This window comes from Budorcas taxicolor, chromosome 16 (assembly GCF_023091745.1).
Source record: "Budorcas taxicolor isolate Tak-1 chromosome 16, Takin1.1, whole genome shotgun sequence".
Classification (NCBI taxonomy): Eukaryota; Metazoa; Chordata; class Mammalia; order Artiodactyla; family Bovidae; genus Budorcas; species Budorcas taxicolor.
Window position 1 is genome coordinate 30,608,768 of NC_068925.1, and position 16,974 is coordinate 30,625,741.

Here is a 16,974-nt window from a genome sequence, read left to right on the forward strand (position 1 = left end):
CAAGTCCTGTAGATGGTTTGGAACCCTGAGCAACATGTGGGAGATCAGTGTGGCTGGGGTGCGCTTACTTTAGCCAGGGGTTCAGAGACTTTTCCAAGGAGTTAACATGGGAGCCAAGAGCTAAAGGGTGGTTCTCTCTGCTGAGGTTCCCCAGGGAGCAAAGCCTGAGGAGGAGGCTTGCTTCCTGCTTGTCAGAATGAAGCCCCACTGGATCCTCCAACTTACAAAGATACCCTTGCCCCCGCCCCCAGAGCCCCCCAAGGACGTGGGGTAGGAAGGGCAGCACGCAGATGGCGCCCAGCATCATGGTCTCCAGGGCCTTCATTCAGGAAGGTGCGGGGCGTGTAAAGTCTGTGGCAGGCACGCTGCGGGGGTCTGTAACAGCTCAGATTTCTCCAGTGAAGCTTCTGCGTCAGAATGAAGACCAGCTGCTGGTCTGATCTGATAGGACCTTTGGAGAGCTGCATCCATCAGGCAGGTGGGTGTGTGGTGAAGGCACAGGGACCTAGTGACCTGTTCTTGTCTCCCACTGGGGAAAGATTTATACCACGGGGAGCGGGAACAAATTCCCCAGACTTCAGGGATACACAGGCACAGGCCTGGGCACATCCCAGGGCTCTGGGCTGAGAAGAAAGGAAAGGCAGGAAGCAGTTGGGATGAACCTGGTTGGAGTCCATAGAGCTAGTGTGGGGCATGGACAGAGATAAGATACAGGCGTGAGAATGAGCAGTTACCACGGGATAACCTGGGGAGAGCAGTCCAGCCAGGAGGGACAGAGGTGCAAAGGCACTTGTGGCTGCTTTGTGCTTTTGTCCTGTAATTTTTCGAAATGATAAGGATGAACCAGCCCCCTGGATACAGAACGCTGGGTTCTGCAAATGAAGCCGCCAGCAATCCAGAGCTGGGAGAGGCCTGAAGGGAAGGGCACGGCGAGTCCTTCAAGTACTGCCAGGGCTCCTGCTCTCCGTGGTCTTCCTCGGCCAGCCCAGCCCCACGGCCGTGCATTAGCCCACCAGACCCTCGCTGGGCGGCTGTTATGTGCCAGGCTTGGTGCTCAGTGCCTGAGATGCATGGCAAAGACAAGACAAGCTCTCTGCCCTCCAGACATCCTCCCAGGGAGGGAGAAGACAGAATTGGTGTTGAAAACAGGCAAATTCTGGATCTGAATCCCTGCTTCCCACTTATTACCCAGGACAAGGCGTTTGTTCTAAGCCTGTTTCCCCACCGGTAGACTACACAGCTTTACTCATAGAGCTGATACTGGGATCCAAGGGGACTAGAGACGTGAGCACCCAGAGCCAGGCTGCATAAACAAAGGCTGCTGGCAGCTCTGGCAGCTCTGCCAGCTCCGGCGGGGAGCATACTGTGGCTTCGTCCCTGAGCTACTATGTGAAGTTTTCATGGGAACAGTAGAAAAGAGTTGTGAAAAGTGTTTAAAATCCTTCGCCGATTAAAATATAACCCAATCTGACCCCCACACCTGGGAGTTGTCATAGCCCCACTGGATCCTCCAACTTACAAAGATACCCTTGCCCCCGCCCCCAGACACCCCTCAAGGTCGTGGGGTGGGAAGGACAGCACACAGATGGTGCCCAGCACCATGGTCTCCAGGGCCTTTATTCAGGAAGGTACAGGGCATGTAAAGTCTGTTTGACAGGCACGCTGCGAGGGTCTGTAACAGCTCAGTTTTCTCCAAGGTGTGGCAAGGAGAGGGGTGCAGAGGAAAGGAGAACACCCGGGGGCGTCTTCCTCTCCAGAAAAAGGCACTGGCAGGGGAGAGCACCTTGCTTCTTCCTAAGCAGGGGCCTGGGTTATATACACACGGGGGTTGACCAGACGCAGAGAAACTCAAAGCTAAATACAGCTAACAGTGGAGAGTCCATGGGGAGTAGGGAGGGGAGGGGGACAGTAGCCAAGGCTACATCTGGGCTCTTTCCATTGGATGGGAAAAGACGTTCAGAAAGAAGGCAGAGCTTTAAAGGAGAAACAACATCCAGCCTCTCAGACTTAGTGTTTTGTGCAATTGAAAAACCCACAAAATAAATATAACTTAAAAACCTTACATGATACTGAAAGCACATTTGGGACAAGCAGTTGAGAACCCCCCCTCCACTGCTGAGCAGTGCTGAACCCCAGGAGCCCCAGGGCCCCACGGGGCCACCCACTCGTGTGCAGGTGTGCACACCTCGTCCCTCCCTCCTGACACCTGCAGGGCCAGGACCCAGGGGGTCCCCACCTGGACCGGGCTGGCTGGGGGAGGTTTCCAGACTGCCTGAATCCCATTCCAGGATCCATCCATCCCGCTTGGACAACAGAAGAGTGGGGGACAGCGGGGAGAATGGGGTGTGAGAGAGGTGTGCAGAAGTAGCATGGGAAATACAAACCCCTCAAATCCCTAAGTAATAGAATAACCCCACAGAGATACCACTTTCTACCATTCACATATATACTTGTCACCCAAAGCAAAGAACTGCCAAGAGGAGGCCCTCTGGGGCACCTTTAATGAACAAATCACTTGTATATTAGCACACTGTTTGCAAACAACTGGCGTCTGCTTAAAGTGCTTGGAAAGTTTGTTCTCTTCAGTTGGTTAAGCTGGTCCCCTGTAATTTTTGTTCATAGCATTATTTTGCTTAACAAACATTTTTTCATAGATAGAATGAGGGTAACTCGGCCAGCCGCTAGTGGGGCTTTACATCTGAACTCATGATGTCCCAGACAGTTGCAGCACAGACCCCCGGGGTCCCTTCTGACCCAGCTGACCACAGCTCCCAGACCCCGAGCTGACTTGGGCACTTTTGCCTTCTAGGGTCACGTGGTGTCACGAGCTCTCTAGTGCTCAGCCAGGCGGGGGTGTGACCTTTAGCAAGTCAGCCCACACTGGAGCTCACTGCTGTTTTGAACAAGAGCCAGGAAGTTGAAAAGTGATTTCCTTTTTTAAAATCTGAACTTACACATCCTCGTGTGTCCCACCCTCTGCCCCCACCAACTGTCACTCACCCAGGATGAAAAGGGAAACGTAAGTCACATGGGCAAGTTGACAGTTCCCTCAGAGACCCTGAGGTGACAGGGGGCAGCCCAGGAAGCCCCCCCTGTGGACTGGTCCTCCAGGCACACACACCTGGGGACACATCCACTCCATGTGTCCCTGGAGCATCTCCCTGCAGAGCAATGGGTCCAGCCTCCTGCAGCACTGGTGAGCAACTGGGCCACAGCACCAACTGGCCACAGAGCTGGAGTTTTGTTCTTTAAAAGTCATGTGAGATTTACATCCTTCTCAATAATACACACCTACTTGCTTTACAACTAAAATATGGATTACAAGTGGTTCCCTATGAATCTTCAAACAACCTAGTAACCCCAGGAAGAGATGCCTGGCACCTTCCACATATTCTGGAAGCTGCCCACACCACATCTGGGAAATGGGTCTAAGCCCTCCAGGTTGCTATTTCAGGGGGAAAATGATGCCAGTGAGCCAATGTCCTGCTTCCTCCTTGCTCAGTACTGGCCTGAGGCTCTGCCCCCATAACTGCTGGACACTCTGGGTTTTATGAGAGCCCCGAGTGTGCATCAGGGGGACCAGCTGGCACTAGGAAGCGGGGAGGTGAGAGGACAGGAGTGGAGTGTCCTCTGCAGGTTCTGCCTTCCCTTGGGGCTGCCTGGGCCCTGGCCCGCTGCCATCCAGCCCTCAGGACCTCTCAAAGTAAGGAGGGGAGTGGGAGGCACAGGTGGGAGGCACATGTGGAAGGCCCTGGGGGGTCAGGGGACATCTCTGAAAGCTCAGGTTTGCCGCGTGTCCCCCTGAATTCATGCCAAGACCACAGAAGGAAGAACAAAGCTCCGGCCTGTGCCCTCCCAGGAAGCTCAATGTCAAGGGCACAGTCAAGTTGGACCTGGGACTTTTGGATCCCGGGTCTATCCCAGTGCTGGGGTGTTTCAATACCCAATGGGAGGGGTCCCTGCTTTGGCAGACTTACAAAGGCCACCAGGGCATCTCTGGGAGTCCCTCGGCTGATAAGCAGAGAGTCTTTCATTCATGGCCGACATTCTGTTCCCAGTGGTTTTGTGCCCCAAACACCAGAAAGCCTGGCAGCAGGCCACCACATCCAGAGCAACAGTCAGCCCATCCCCAAAGGGTAAGGCAGAACCAGGCCACACCAAACAGTGCCATCATCCGCACCCGCCACCAGGGGGCAGCAGGCCCCCATAGGTAACCTGCCCAGAGGCTGGGGTGCTCTTCTGTTAGGGTCCCCTCTGGAGCCAGGAACTCCATGGCTGCCTGAGCCTCCCCCAGCTCTAAACCCTACTGGCCTCCCAGCAGGTGGCCAAGCCTGGGTTTGCGCATTTCTCTGCTAGTAGGAGATCCTACTGACAAAGAAAGTGGAATCCCCAGCTCCAAGCCCCTCAATTAGGAATTAACTAGAAAATCTCATCTCTTCTACAAAGTGTCTTGTAGTGCCGATCGATCAGGAGGGTCAGTTCTGGGGCTTGCACCCAGTGGGGACGTGAAGGAAAAATTCAGAAGGAGAAGGAAAGCAAGGGCGAGAAGAGGCCAGGGCGGTGGTGAGGCGGGGCGGAGGGTGGCCTCAGGCGAGCGGGGCACTGGGGCACATTTCCGTCAGGATGTCAATGAGGTTGTTCAGGCCCGAGAGGTAACCGTCCTCCCGGTTCCCTTCCTGCCACGGGACATCGTGCTTCAGGGTCTGGCCCTCGGGCAGGGGCGTGGTTTTCCCAAAGTCGATCATCCACACCTTGGCCTGTTCCTTCTTGTCGTGGATGAAGAGAAGGGAGCTGCCGATGACCTGGAGGGGAGCAAGGAGATGAGGCCGGGAAGGGCCAGGCCCTCCCCTGACCTCACCCTGCTGCAGAACAGGCTCGGGAAAGCCAGAGACCTCAGTGTGAAGTGGGCAGAGCTGCACTCAGGTGAGGCCCAGAGCCCTCAGCTCCATTCCCCCATTCTCTCCTGGGCAGCTGAGCCCAGGAGGGTGGCCATGCCGAGGGCAGAGTACATGGGATCCAGAACAAGACCACCCATGGTGTGAACAGAGCCAGGGAAAAATATCCAGGATGGCAGACCGTGTGTGTGTGTATGGACGCTCACACGTGGGCCTGGGCTCCCCAGCAAGTCAGGGTCTTGTGAACCCCTCCGGGTACTGCTGTCAATCCCCAAATCCTCTCTCTCTCAGGCTCCCTGCGTGCTGCCCTCTGCCTGCAGAGGAAGGCAGGAGCCCTGCTCCAGAGTGGTACCCCAAGACCTGCCCGCCCTTCCTGAAGATCTCGGGGTGGTGATGGAGGGCTACTTGGCTACTCCAGCAGCTCAGAGATCCTCGGGTGTGGGAGACACAAGTCCTGCCACAGCCACTCAGAATGGAGGAGCCCCCGTGGTCGGGAGGGAGAGGGAGGAGAGGGCGATGGGACCACAGCTCGCAGCCCCCGTGGCCATCCCAGGGTACCTGGCAGATGGCTGCAGTGTGGTTCCCGCGTGGAGTGAGGGGCCTGACCTGGCTGCAGTCAGCCTAAGGACGACCCTCGGGCTTCGGGAGCAGGTCTGTTAGCGTGGGGGGCAGGCCCACAACTCAGGCAGGCGCGCCCCGAGGTCATGGCCCACCACACAGCACAGGTCTCCGCCCCTGAGGACAAACGCCTGACACCTACCTCGTGGCACTTGAAGAAGGGAGAGATTTCCAGGGTGGCCCGGATGTCCTTCAGCCTGTCCCGGTAGGCAATCTGAGAACAGAAAGATGCCCAGATTTTTAAATATATTGGGGGGGGGGGGTGTGGTGGGGTTAGGTGTCATTTAGCCTGTTAAGAGTTACTGACTGTCAGCGTGAGAGGGTCCTCACACTGATTATTTCAAGCTCCTCATCTAAAAAGGAAAAAACTGAGGCCCCATAAAGGCAGGGCAGCTGGGGCCCTGGTCCCACGCTTCCTTTACTCCACACTGCTTCGTGACAGGAGGTGCTGGGGTGGAGGGGAGTCAGTTCCAGGAGCCCCTTGCACAGGGGTTAAGTCTATTCTGGAATGCCAGCAGTGTGGAGGCAGCACCCAGGGAGCCCGGTTGCCATGGTGCGAACTTCCTGACGCAAACTTCAGTGCCCTGAACTTTTGAAAAGAACAGCATGAAAGAGCCAAAGCCACAGATCTCTCTGCCAGTGGCTTCTCCGCAGAGCTATGCTCGCCCTGGGGTGTCCACCCTCCCGGGGGGCTGCGAGGAGAGAAGCCCGTCGCACACAGGCACATAGGGTCCCCTCAACGCCCATGTGCAGCAGCGCCAGCCTGGGGCTCAGTGCCAGGAATAAACCCCTCTTGTCCAGGCACGGGCATCGTGCACTCTGTAGCAGCTCTGCTGAGCTGGGGCACCTGTCCCATGACTGAAGCCTCAGCTATTACCACAGGCCAAAGTCTCTCGGCTGGAAAAGGCGGGAGGGAGACTGCCCAGTACCAGCCAGTGCTGAGTCTCCTTAGAGAAGGGCTGTCTGGGTCCACCCCTCCTGCTCAGCAGTCCTGGCGAGCCCGTGCAGGAGAAGGTGCCTCTCAGGAGGGCTCCAGGGCCCACCTCCCTGGTGTAGTCAAGCCCCTGATCATCACAGTGTGCCCTGTCCTTGGGGTGTGGGGGCTCAACACGCCCTACCTCACATGATCCCAGTGCTCAGAGCATCTGTCCAGCCTGCTAACTGCAAATGAAGTCATCTGTCACGAACCTCTGCCACCCACACCTCCAGGCTCAGAGAGCCCGTGAGTTCCCGCTGGGGAGGGTGATGAGACATCTCACCCCCGTCCCCCGCACACTTCCCTCCCTCAGTCTCAGCCTGGTGGAGCGCTGGCCAGGCCTGGAAGTGCAGGGACCAGCAGGCTGCAGGCCCCCTGGGTGTGAGCCCCAGCTCCCCTGCTTTCCTCGCTGTGTACCCTTGACCACTCAGTTTCCTCATCTGTAAAATGGGGACAAGGATGCCGAGCCGCGGCAGGCGGCTGCTCTGAGGGTTTGGTGAGCACTTGGTGTAATACCTGGCAGGCAGTGGGCGGGGTGCGGTGGTTGGGGGGGAGCTAGAGGAATACAGCCTTGGAAAGGACTGGTCTGAAGGGGATGGAGGCGTTCTGGGGAGCTGAGTTTCTGGGGAAGGGAAAAAGCAAGCGCATGTTCACCCGCCGACAGGCTGACAACCACACCATCTCCCTCTCCACCTTCCAAGCAGAGGTTTGGGGCCAGCGTTTTCTGCATGGGTACCACGGCTCAGTCTTGGGCTGGGCAGTAACGCCCAGAGAGGGCCCCGCCCCCTTTGCGGGGGGGCGCCCGACTCACCAGGATGTTCGGGTTCCCTTTAGTGAATTCTCTGAAGGCCTCAATCACCTGCTCCCTCGTTTTGGTCTTCTTGAAGTCCCGGTTCACAGAGCCGTCTTCTTTCTGAAAAGAATGACACCCACCCGGGAGGCAGTTCAGCAGACAGCCCACAGGTGGGCACTGCACACATTCCCCCACCCCATGCCTCAGAGCCAGGAGCCCCAAACTGACCCCCAGGCAGTGAGGTGCCCGTGCGCAGCACCAGGAGGCAGGCGCCGGACTGACCAGGCATGGGGCGGTTAGTGGGACAGCACAGCAGAGGGGCGCCCGACCTGGGCCCTGGCTGAGGAGAGGGAGCGGTTGGCACCAGCGTCTCAGCCAGAGGAAGAGCATCAGGGAGGCCTGGAGGCCTGAGGGGCGCCTGGGCCAAGATGCGGGAGCAGGGCCATGAGAGCTGCCTGTCCTGAGGGTCCCGAGTGTGAGCAGCGGGGCTCTGAGGGAGCCGTATGGGCCTCCGCTGCCCCTAGAGGCCCGGAGCGCCAGCACCATGGAACCTGGGTGCCAGAAGGTCCCTGCTGCCCAGGGACACCCTTGCTCCCCACAGGAGAGAGAAGCCCCTTGCCCCACATTCAGATTCCCTTTGTAATTATAGGTCTCTGACTTAGGTTCCCTAAAAGCCGAGGTTTAACAGCCCACCCAGCTCGCAGCCCCGCCCAGCACACAAAATGGGTCCATCTCCTGAGCCGGGTGCTATGTCTGTTCCAGGCAGACCAGGCAACACGTGAGGGTTAATTAGCACCTCTGTGAGGAAATCTGTTCTTTAAGATCAAAGAGTGAGAAAGAATGTCTCTCCTAGGAGCGCCCAGACATGGATCTGTGCACCCCAGGAGCTGAGCTTAAGGCACTGTGGCTGCCTCTGCAAGAATGGGCAGGACCCTGGGCAGAGGGAGAGAGCGGTGGGCTGGGCCTTTCCCACCCCACAGAGGGTCTCTGTAGGGGGGACTAATGGAGGGGAGAGGCTGATGGAGAGCTGGTAAAGGCAGCTGGCTTCTCTCAGAGCCCGAGAAGACAGGCTGGGGGCTGCTCCCACACAGCTGGACATCAGACAGACCAGAAGATCCAGCTTGAGATGGAGAGAGAGGTAAGGGGGAAAGCAGACTGCTTCAGACAGATCCAGAAAGGAAAAGGAGCGCTGAGAGGAAGAGGATGTGCATATAACAACACTGGATGCAAAAAACAGCAAAAGCTGACTTCAGAAGACAAGGGAGGGGCAAGCGGCTTTCTCAGCTCGTAAAGCAGCCGTCCCAGGGGCCACTGCCCAGCAGAAACTTCCACCCAATGCCATCTGCAGGGAGGCCGCCCCGGCTTCACTTGCTCGGGAGTCATGCCCTACTCTGGGCAAGCGCCAGCCAACACGAGCCAAGAATGGGCAGAGAAGAGAAATCCAAGAACGTTCAGGGACTGTCCTCCTCTGACAGGGATGGCTGCCTGAGACCAGGGGGCCAGCACCTCACACCATGCTGCTTGGGGCGAAACGCACGTCTGAGCAGACGCCCAGATCCAACAGCAAGGGCAGTGTCTGGGAGCCTGGCTCTGGGAAGAGAACTCTCAGGCCCTACTCAAATGAGTGAAGGGGAAAGAAAGGAGAATGAGGTGACTCGGAAGTTGGGGGGAGGCCTCGGAGCAGGCTCCCCAGAGGTGTTTGGTGACCTGGACGGAGCAGTGCCTAGTCCTGCCCGCCTGGGCAGACGACTAGGATGTCAAAGGAGCTAGCAGGCTCCCTCCCTTGCCTGCATCTCACTGCAAGTCCTCATTTTGGGACCCTGGGCAGAATGAGCCAACTCCCAGCCCTGGCATCCAGGCAGGGCCCTGCTGGGTGGGTACTCAATGCCAGGCATGGTCTGGACTGAAGGCAGGGTCATTGGCAGAGCGCTTACTGCTGGGCAGGGCTAGAAGGCACCCCTGCTTCAAGGCCCCAGCCCCCTCCATGGCCATCCCACCTCAGACCAAGGAGAAGGCCAATTTCCCCAAACGTCTGTCCCTGAGGCTGGCTGCCCATGCCCTGGCTCTGTACTGGGAGGAATCTTACAGCCTCTGAAGGACCCCTGGGGCGAATGTTGGTGGAATCCAAGGACCCAGTCCTTTTCCATCCAGGAGCTGGGCGGCTTGGGCAGCTTCAGGCCCCACCTGGCCATCCTCACCTTGATGCCCTCAATCCTGAACCCAAGGGTGGCCGTGGAACTGATGGTTTCCCTCCACTGCATGTACCGTGGCTTGGTCACGGCCCGCTGGGCTTTCTCCTCCTCGGTTGGGGCCTCTGGGTCCACCTCAATCATCTTCTGGTACATGTCCTTCCGGAGGCTGGGCTTCTTCCGGGCCTTCGTGAGCTCCTCTTCCAGGTAGGTCCTGCGAGGGAAAGGAGGCCACATGAGGGCTGCTGGCTGGACCGAGGCCCACTGGCACTTTGCCCAAGGGCTGCAGTCAGCTCGGCCAAGCCAGGCTCACGCAGGGCGAGCACACGTTGGGTTGGGCTGGGCCTGGCTCTTGACAGAGACTGGGGCAGCCTTGCCTAACAGGGGCAACTTCATTCCGGGACCACTGGGAAGGCCTGACAAAGCCCAAGGAGCTCTTCCTTCTCGGGGAAGCTCACAGGACCAGCAGGGGAGGAGGAGGCAGGGCAGCTTAGGAGCTTGTCCAGCTGGGGTGAGGATGGGGAGGGGGCTGAAGGCAGGTCCATTCAGGGCCCAGCTTCCCTGCCCCCAGCGTCTGCCTGGGACCCTCCCAAGAAGTGAGGGCTTCGGAAGCTAGCACCTGTGTGGGTCTGGGAGCATGTTCTGTGCCCCTACCCCGCCAATCTCCCTGGTGCTCCTGAGGGCACTCTCTGAAGAGGGAACACCTTCTTGAGTGAAAAGGCCAGGCCAGAAGGCAGTCTCCGAAGGAGCCACAGTGCTGCAGGGAGAAGCAGACGGCGGGGAGGAGAGGGGAGCCTCGGGGCTCCCTCTGCTACAGAAAAGACGTGCTGGGCTCTTTCTGCCTCTCAGACACCAGGTCTTGAGAAGACACAGTTAAGCAAACTGTTTCACCACCGCGCCCTCTGCACAGGTGTCGGGGGCGGGGCGGGGGGGAAGCCTGCAGGCCCAACTGGCAGGGGTCCCCTAGAAACCAGCGGACATAACAGAAGTGGGGACGGTACAGACTCTGGGCAGCCTGGCACTGAATTCCTGGCCCCAGGCCGCCTCCCTGACCCCCAGGGCCAATGGAGTGAGTCAACTCCCCTGCTGCACACCCCAGGGCCAACGGGGTGAGTCACCCCCCTGCTGCACATCAGACGCCCACCTTCCTCCCTGCTCCTATTTCAAACTCCCCGTCACCCCCACAACGAGCTCAGCTGCTGTCTGTGACCCTTCCTGAGACAGAAATCTGCAGCGTCAGTTGAGTAGAGGGAAGTTTTCTCCCCGGGCCAGTGTGGGTAGACACTGCCCATGTGGTGGCCTGTGACAACCAGCCTGGCCTCCGCTCACCATCTGTCCCGGGGGGCTTTGCTCCATGGCCACCCACCTCTAACCTGCCAGTGTGGGACCCAGAACACACTAGTCAAATCTAAATCTATTAAAAAGTTTCCAGAACCACTGGACCAACTCTTAACAAGAAAGAAGCAAATCTTTGGGTGTGAACTTGGGCCTGGTCATTTAGGGCCTTCCAGAGAGTGATGAGGGCTTCCTGGGTAGCTCAGCTGGTAAAGAATCTGCCTGCACTGCAGGAGAGCCCGGTTTGGTCCTTGGGTCAGGAAGTTCCTCTGGAGAAGAGATAGGCTGCCCACTCCAGTATTCTTGGGCTTCCCTGGTGGCTCAGACGGTAAAGAATCTGCCTGCAATGCGGGAAACCTGGGTTTGATCCCTGGGTTGGGACGATCCCCTGGAGGAGAGCATGGCAACCCACTCCAGAATTCTTGCCTGGAGAATCCCATGGACAGAGGAGCCTGGCAGGCTACGGTCCGTGGGGTCGCAAAGGGTGGGACATGACTGAGCAACTAAGCACGGCACAGCACAGGGAATGATGAAGACCAAAAGGAGGTGGTCTGCCTTGGTTGTGCCCTCTACACACACATGCATACACACACCACTGTATGTACGCCCATGCACACAAACACTACTGTGTACAAAGCCAGGTCAGCGATGATGAGAGCTCCAGGGCAGAGGCTGTGGGCAGGAGGCCTCTGTGTGGACTTGTGTCGTGCTGGCCTGTGTGTTTATTTGTGTGTGCGGTGTGGAAGGGGCTGCCATCCCAATGCTCCCGAGTGCACTGCAGGGGCCTGCAGGGCGGGTGGATGGGTGCACTTCTGCAAAGATTTCTCAGCAGCTCCTTAAACAGGAAGCAAGCCTCAATGTCAAATCCCTTTCCACACAGGGCTTTCTTCAAAAAGGGACCCGCGCAGCTCAATCTGGGCAGAGCTGCTCACCTTCCAGGGAGGAAAGAGCTGGGCAAATGCCCACAAGGGTCATGAGCCGGGTGGTGGGGTCAGGGGTCCACTGAGGGTGTCCTGACACCGGCCCAGCCCACCTCGCCCACCCCCGCAGGAAGGTCATGCCTCCATGTCACGTTGAGGAGCAGAGGCCAAGGGGAGAAGCCACAAGATGAAGCAGAGGGAGGGCTCCTCTCAGGAAGGCAGCCGGCCCATGGGGAGCCAACAGGTGACACACCAAAGCCACCCATTCCCACCACCCTCTCCAACCTGCTTCCACAAGGGCAGAGGTGCTACAGGCAGCTCGTTCTCTGCCTGCCAGTCCCCGGCCCGAACATCAGGAAGACACTCCTGATTCTCCAGACACAGAGTTATAGGTTAAATCGAAGAAAACTCCTAGAGCAAAGCAGGCTGATGTCCTTGTGGAACCGGGGTCCCAAGAACGTCCCTCGTTAGGACGCCACAGTTGCCTCCATCACCTTTTCCTCAGGCTCCACCACAGCTGAGGCTCAGACTGCTGATCGGTCCTTCCACCACGTGACAAGTCTGTGATGAGTCTGAGCCCCTCCTGCTGGGGACGCAGGGTCTGTGGTGGCCCCGGCTCCAGCCTCCTCCCTCTGACAACCACAGAGCCCCTGGGCAGGGCCAAGCTGCAGCCCAGGCTAGACTGGCAGTCAGAGGCCTGCTGCAGAGGTGGGCGGTGTGTCTATCTGGCTGCGTGGCCCTGACGAGTCCCTTAGCCTCTGGTGACAAAAGCCTCCTGACCCAGACCGACCTGAGGCCCATCTGCCAGGATGGCTGTAAGAGGTCTTCTACACTTGGAGCACAGAAGGGCCCTCCACACTCAGGACCCAGGAGACAGGGAAGGTGGGGCTGGAGGGGGACTGGTTTGGGGGAGGCCTTTCCCTTTCCCTCCACTCGGGCCCTCACTTGCCCACACTCTCCGTCTCCAAGCTCTGCCCAGGACTGAGCTAACTGTGTCCCAGCCCTGCTGGTGGCTCCCGAGAGCCCTGGGTGCAACAGGACAGGTGGCAGAGAGAGTGGGCAGCCCTGGTGAGAGGGGGTGGCTCCTGTCCCCCACAGCCTGCCAGGGAACAGACGGACACACTGGCAGCCTTTCGGGACTGACTGGCCACACGTTCTTCCCACGGGGTGTACTTTTTTTGGCCGTGGTCTGGCTGTACAGCCATCAGAGTTTTTATGTGTCTCCCCTTGAGAGGGTGCTTCCTAGTGCATCACACGAGTGCCTTCCAGGCACAGAAATTAAGACACTGGAGAAGAGCAGTGGCCAAGAGGTAGCTGGAGGGATGTTCTGTCTCCTCCCTGGTGGGCTGGAGATGGGACGAAGAAGGCTGGGAGGCTGGGGACAGTGCCAGAGCAAAGACTGGGACCTATACTTACCCACCCCTTCGTCCCCGCCCTCAGGGCACCAAGGGGACATGGCAGGCCAGCCTGCAGGGTCTGATTTTATGACAACTCCCAGGAGGAATGAAGAGGGAAAGAAAACTGACCGGCTTGCCTGCTTCTCTCCTGCACGCACGCACGCACGCACGCACACACACTCTCACACACATTCCTCTTTCTCAATCTCCTCTTTTAAGAAGTAAAACTGCTTAAACCATCCAAAGCAAACACAGGCTCCAGCTGTGAGCTCTGCGGCTGGGAACCTGGTCTCCCCAGCGAGCAGCGGGTGGGATGGAGGAGCCGGCGTCTGGCCGCCTCCTCTCGGCACCTGCAGCTGGGCAGCTCTCTGAGGCCTGCGGGGACTTCCCCACCCGCTGCCCTGCTGGGGAGAAGGAGCTACTCTGTGACTGCTAAGTTGAGATGGTCAGAGTCTGAGAGATGAGGAAACCCGACCAGCAAAGAAGGGCTGGCGGCCAGGTCTCAGGGCCACCCCGTCTCCTCCAGCCCACTCCTCCTGTCTCCTTCCCTCCTGGGTCCTGTCTGGGCAGGGTCTGGGGTGGGGTGGGGGGACCCAACTCCACATACAGGCCGCCCACGTACCCATCTGGCCGTGTGTCCTGCCCCTGACCCGGGAACACACAGCTGCCAGGCTGAGGCCACCACCAGCCCCAGTCCAGGAGGCAGCAAGCTGGTGCCTGTTGTCAGGGCCTCTTGTGCCCCTGGACTTCTTTCTCCATTGCTCCGTTATGGCAGGCTCGAGTCTTTTGGCAAATCAACACGATCTACTGACCAGTCCCTTCTTCCCACTCACCGGCATGCGGACAGGAGTAGAATGGGATAAGAAGAGCCTCTCCTCCAGTTGCCCCCCTGGTGACCCATGTAACAGGAAGCCGCCCCCGCTGCTCGCCCCAGCAATCCCGCCTGACCAAATGGGCAGCCCTCTCCGTGGGGAGGCTCCGCACTCCTCCAGGTCCCCTGGGTCCCTGGCTCGCTGACGAAGGAAAGGGGTCGTCCTGGGCAGAGCCAGTCTCCCGGTCCCCTCCGCACATATGCGAGATGATCAGGGTGGGGTCCACCCAGACCCCTGGCCCGTCCTCACACACACGAGGCCTCAGAGACAGCCCAGAAAGCCCCCGCCTCCTGGGATCCCTGAGCGCCGCCCTGCCCAGTATCTGCTGCCCGGCCAGCTGGGTGCCGAGGAGTGGGCGGCCCCGCCCCAGAAGCCCGGCTCACCTGACGCCCATCTTGCAGTCCATCACGCACGGCGAGTCGAAGTCAGCCAGCAGGTCGTCCATCTGGTTGTAGCGCTCCCCGTCCTTGACCACGTCCCCATGGTAGGCAGGCACGAAGGGCTTCAGCACGTCGGCCATCAGCCTGTCCAGGCAGCGCTGCTCCGACTCACAGTGCTTCTTCAGGATCCTGCCGTTGGCAGCCGCCTTGAAGCTCCCTGCGGAGCAAGGTGGGAGGAGACCCTGGGTCTCTGGCCCGGGCCGTCCCTGCCCTGACCTCCAACCCTGCATACACGCCCTCCATCACGGGATGCTGCGGGGTTGGCTAAGCACAGGGCTCAGGGCGTGCCCAGGTCCCCGCTGGTGGAACAAGCCCTTTAGGGGGAGTGGGGGCAAGTCCCAGTCTCCCCCACACCCAGACGGCAACTCTGGGCTGGTTCCCTGACTTCCCAGACCCTAGGCTCCTCCTCTGAAGTTGGAAGCAGAGCAATGCTCACAGCTGGAGGGTGAGCAAAGCTAATAGAGGTCTGGGCAGGACCTACGTACCCCCTCTTATGTGATTTCTACCACCCACCCCACCATTGACCCTTCCCAGCCACGAAGGTGTCTCCTTCTCAGTGGAGAAGCGCTGATAGGATGGGACTTAGTGCCGGGACAGGGAGACTGGCAGAGAAGTGGGGATCCCACACTTCTGAGCCACACCCTCAGGCAAGTATTGAGGAAGGGTGTCCGTCGGCCTGCCTTGAGCTAAGCCAACGTGGTTGAGGATATAAAAATATGTCAGACCTTGTGCTGCCCTGAAGTCCACAGGCAGCCGCTGAAACCCCCTGATGATGGATGGATCATTACAAAGGATGATGCGTGACAAAGGGCCATGGCTAGTGGGCTAGACAGCTCTAGACGTCCTCTCCTGTCACTGAGGGCCACCTGGAGACCTCACGGCCAGCCCAGGGCCTGGCCACTGCAGCCAGCACTCCACACCGTCTAACATTCGTGGAGTGACCTGTCCGTCTCTCCCACCAGCTACAAGTCTCCTCTGGGACAGACACTGTATCTGCATTCATGCAGTTACCCGAGGAGCACGGTGAGGTGAGCATACAACAGGCACTTGGGGAAGCAGTTAGCTTTGTCTCTTTGTCCAGGGTGACAAATGGCAGGCGAGCTAAAAAGATGGATGATTTTGTTTGAGTTAAAAGGAAAGATTGAAAGAGACAGCGACTGAAGGGGCAGGTGTGTGATATGCGAAGGGGTGATGCAGACTATGGACAGGGCGACAGTCACGTGCATTTTCAAGGCAGTGTTAGGGCCCTTCTCTTGGAGAGCATCTCTATTCGGAACCTTGAACTCCCGGAATATCCAGGGCCGCCCCCGACACGTGCTGGTTGCCTCCCCAGAGAGCCAGGCGTCCCGGGAGAGCTGCAGCTACCTGCGTGTCCTGCCAGCTGGATCCAGGGGTACTTCTTCTTGAAGGACATGACAAACGGAGACCAGTGCACCATGTTTTTTATTTTCCTCCATGATTTGCTCTAGAAACAAGCAAACGAAAAACTCAACGTTAGAAGCAGAACTACTACTTTCTGGTTAGGATGAATTCAAAGCCAGGTAAGCTCTGGCCACAGGACGAGAGGTGAGTGCCACGCCCACAAAGCAGGCGGCTCTGAGGACCTCGCCTCCAACATCTATGTGGCATATATCTAGGGGGCTTTGCTCGTTTGTACAAACGGGCTGAGCAAAACACCCCGAGTCAAGGGGACAGGCTCCGACACGCTCTGAGAACAAAGGGCAGGTGGGGCAGAGATTCTCTATCCAGGGCTGACCCCATCCCATGCCACGCCCCTGTCAGGGGACAGCTAAACCCACACTGAACTTCTTCGTGCCCCTCTTGAGGCTTCAGTTTCTTCATCTGTCTAGGGAGGGTTCAGTTGGTCCCCATGCTCTTTGGATCGGTGGACACTCTAGGACTCTGGAAAATGACCTCTCTCATCCCAACAGCAAGGGCTCATAAGGGGAAGACCAGAGAGGTTATGGTCGCCCCGCAGCAGCGTGCCATCTCACTCTGCACTGGCACAGGCGGCGGCAGCAGAGGCAGCTCTCGCCTATGAGAGGTGTGAGGAGACTTTAAAGGGAATTCCCCGGGGATAAGAATGGGTTGTAGACATGAAGATCAAGTGTTTTGAGCCCCTGAAGAGGGTGATGAGAAATGAACTGAGAAGCATTTCAAGTTCCTGAGAAGTGGATCCCTGAAGCAGCAAAACCACAGACAGTAAACCCCCAAGACTCTTTGCTGGGAAGGGGAAGCTGGGAATTCTGCAGAAGAGGGGGTCCTGCTTGGACAGGGCACCCTGGAGAGGCAGCTCTTCCTTTCCTGTCCTGCACCATCTGCCAGCAGCCACCCAGAGGATGCTGAATGGACTCCCCAAGAGTAAATCAAGGTTAAATTGGTCTCCTTTGTTTTTTTCTCCATGGTGAGACTCAGCTACTTCTGTCATCAAGTTTTCAAGTTAAAATCTGTTTAAGGAGAAAAATTCTTCCCTACGTGAACCTGCCAATGTTTGCCCCATCCCAGAAACCCTCGCTCTACCATCAAGACCTATTCTATC

General features: G+C 58.2%; 1 protein-coding gene across 1 annotated transcript in view; it reads right to left on the reverse strand.

Annotated features, from left to right (window-relative positions):
- Positions 1-1,605: 1,605 nt before the first annotated feature.
- The window catches only part of ITPKB (inositol-trisphosphate 3-kinase B), a 104,171-nt gene continuing 88,802 nt past the window's right edge, over positions 1,606-16,974 (reverse strand). Inside the window, exons 3-8 of the mRNA XM_052653796.1 lie at positions 15,801-15,900; positions 14,379-14,592; positions 9,481-9,685; positions 7,301-7,402; positions 5,656-5,727; positions 1,606-4,802 (exon numbers count right to left, since the gene is read on the reverse strand). Coding sequence (XP_052509756.1) covers positions 4,587-4,802; positions 5,656-5,727; positions 7,301-7,402; positions 9,481-9,685; positions 14,379-14,592; positions 15,801-15,900 — 909 coding nt within the window. The 3' untranslated portion in view covers positions 1,606-4,586. The remainder of the gene's footprint in view (positions 4,803-5,655; positions 5,728-7,300; positions 7,403-9,480; positions 9,686-14,378; positions 14,593-15,800; positions 15,901-16,974) is intronic.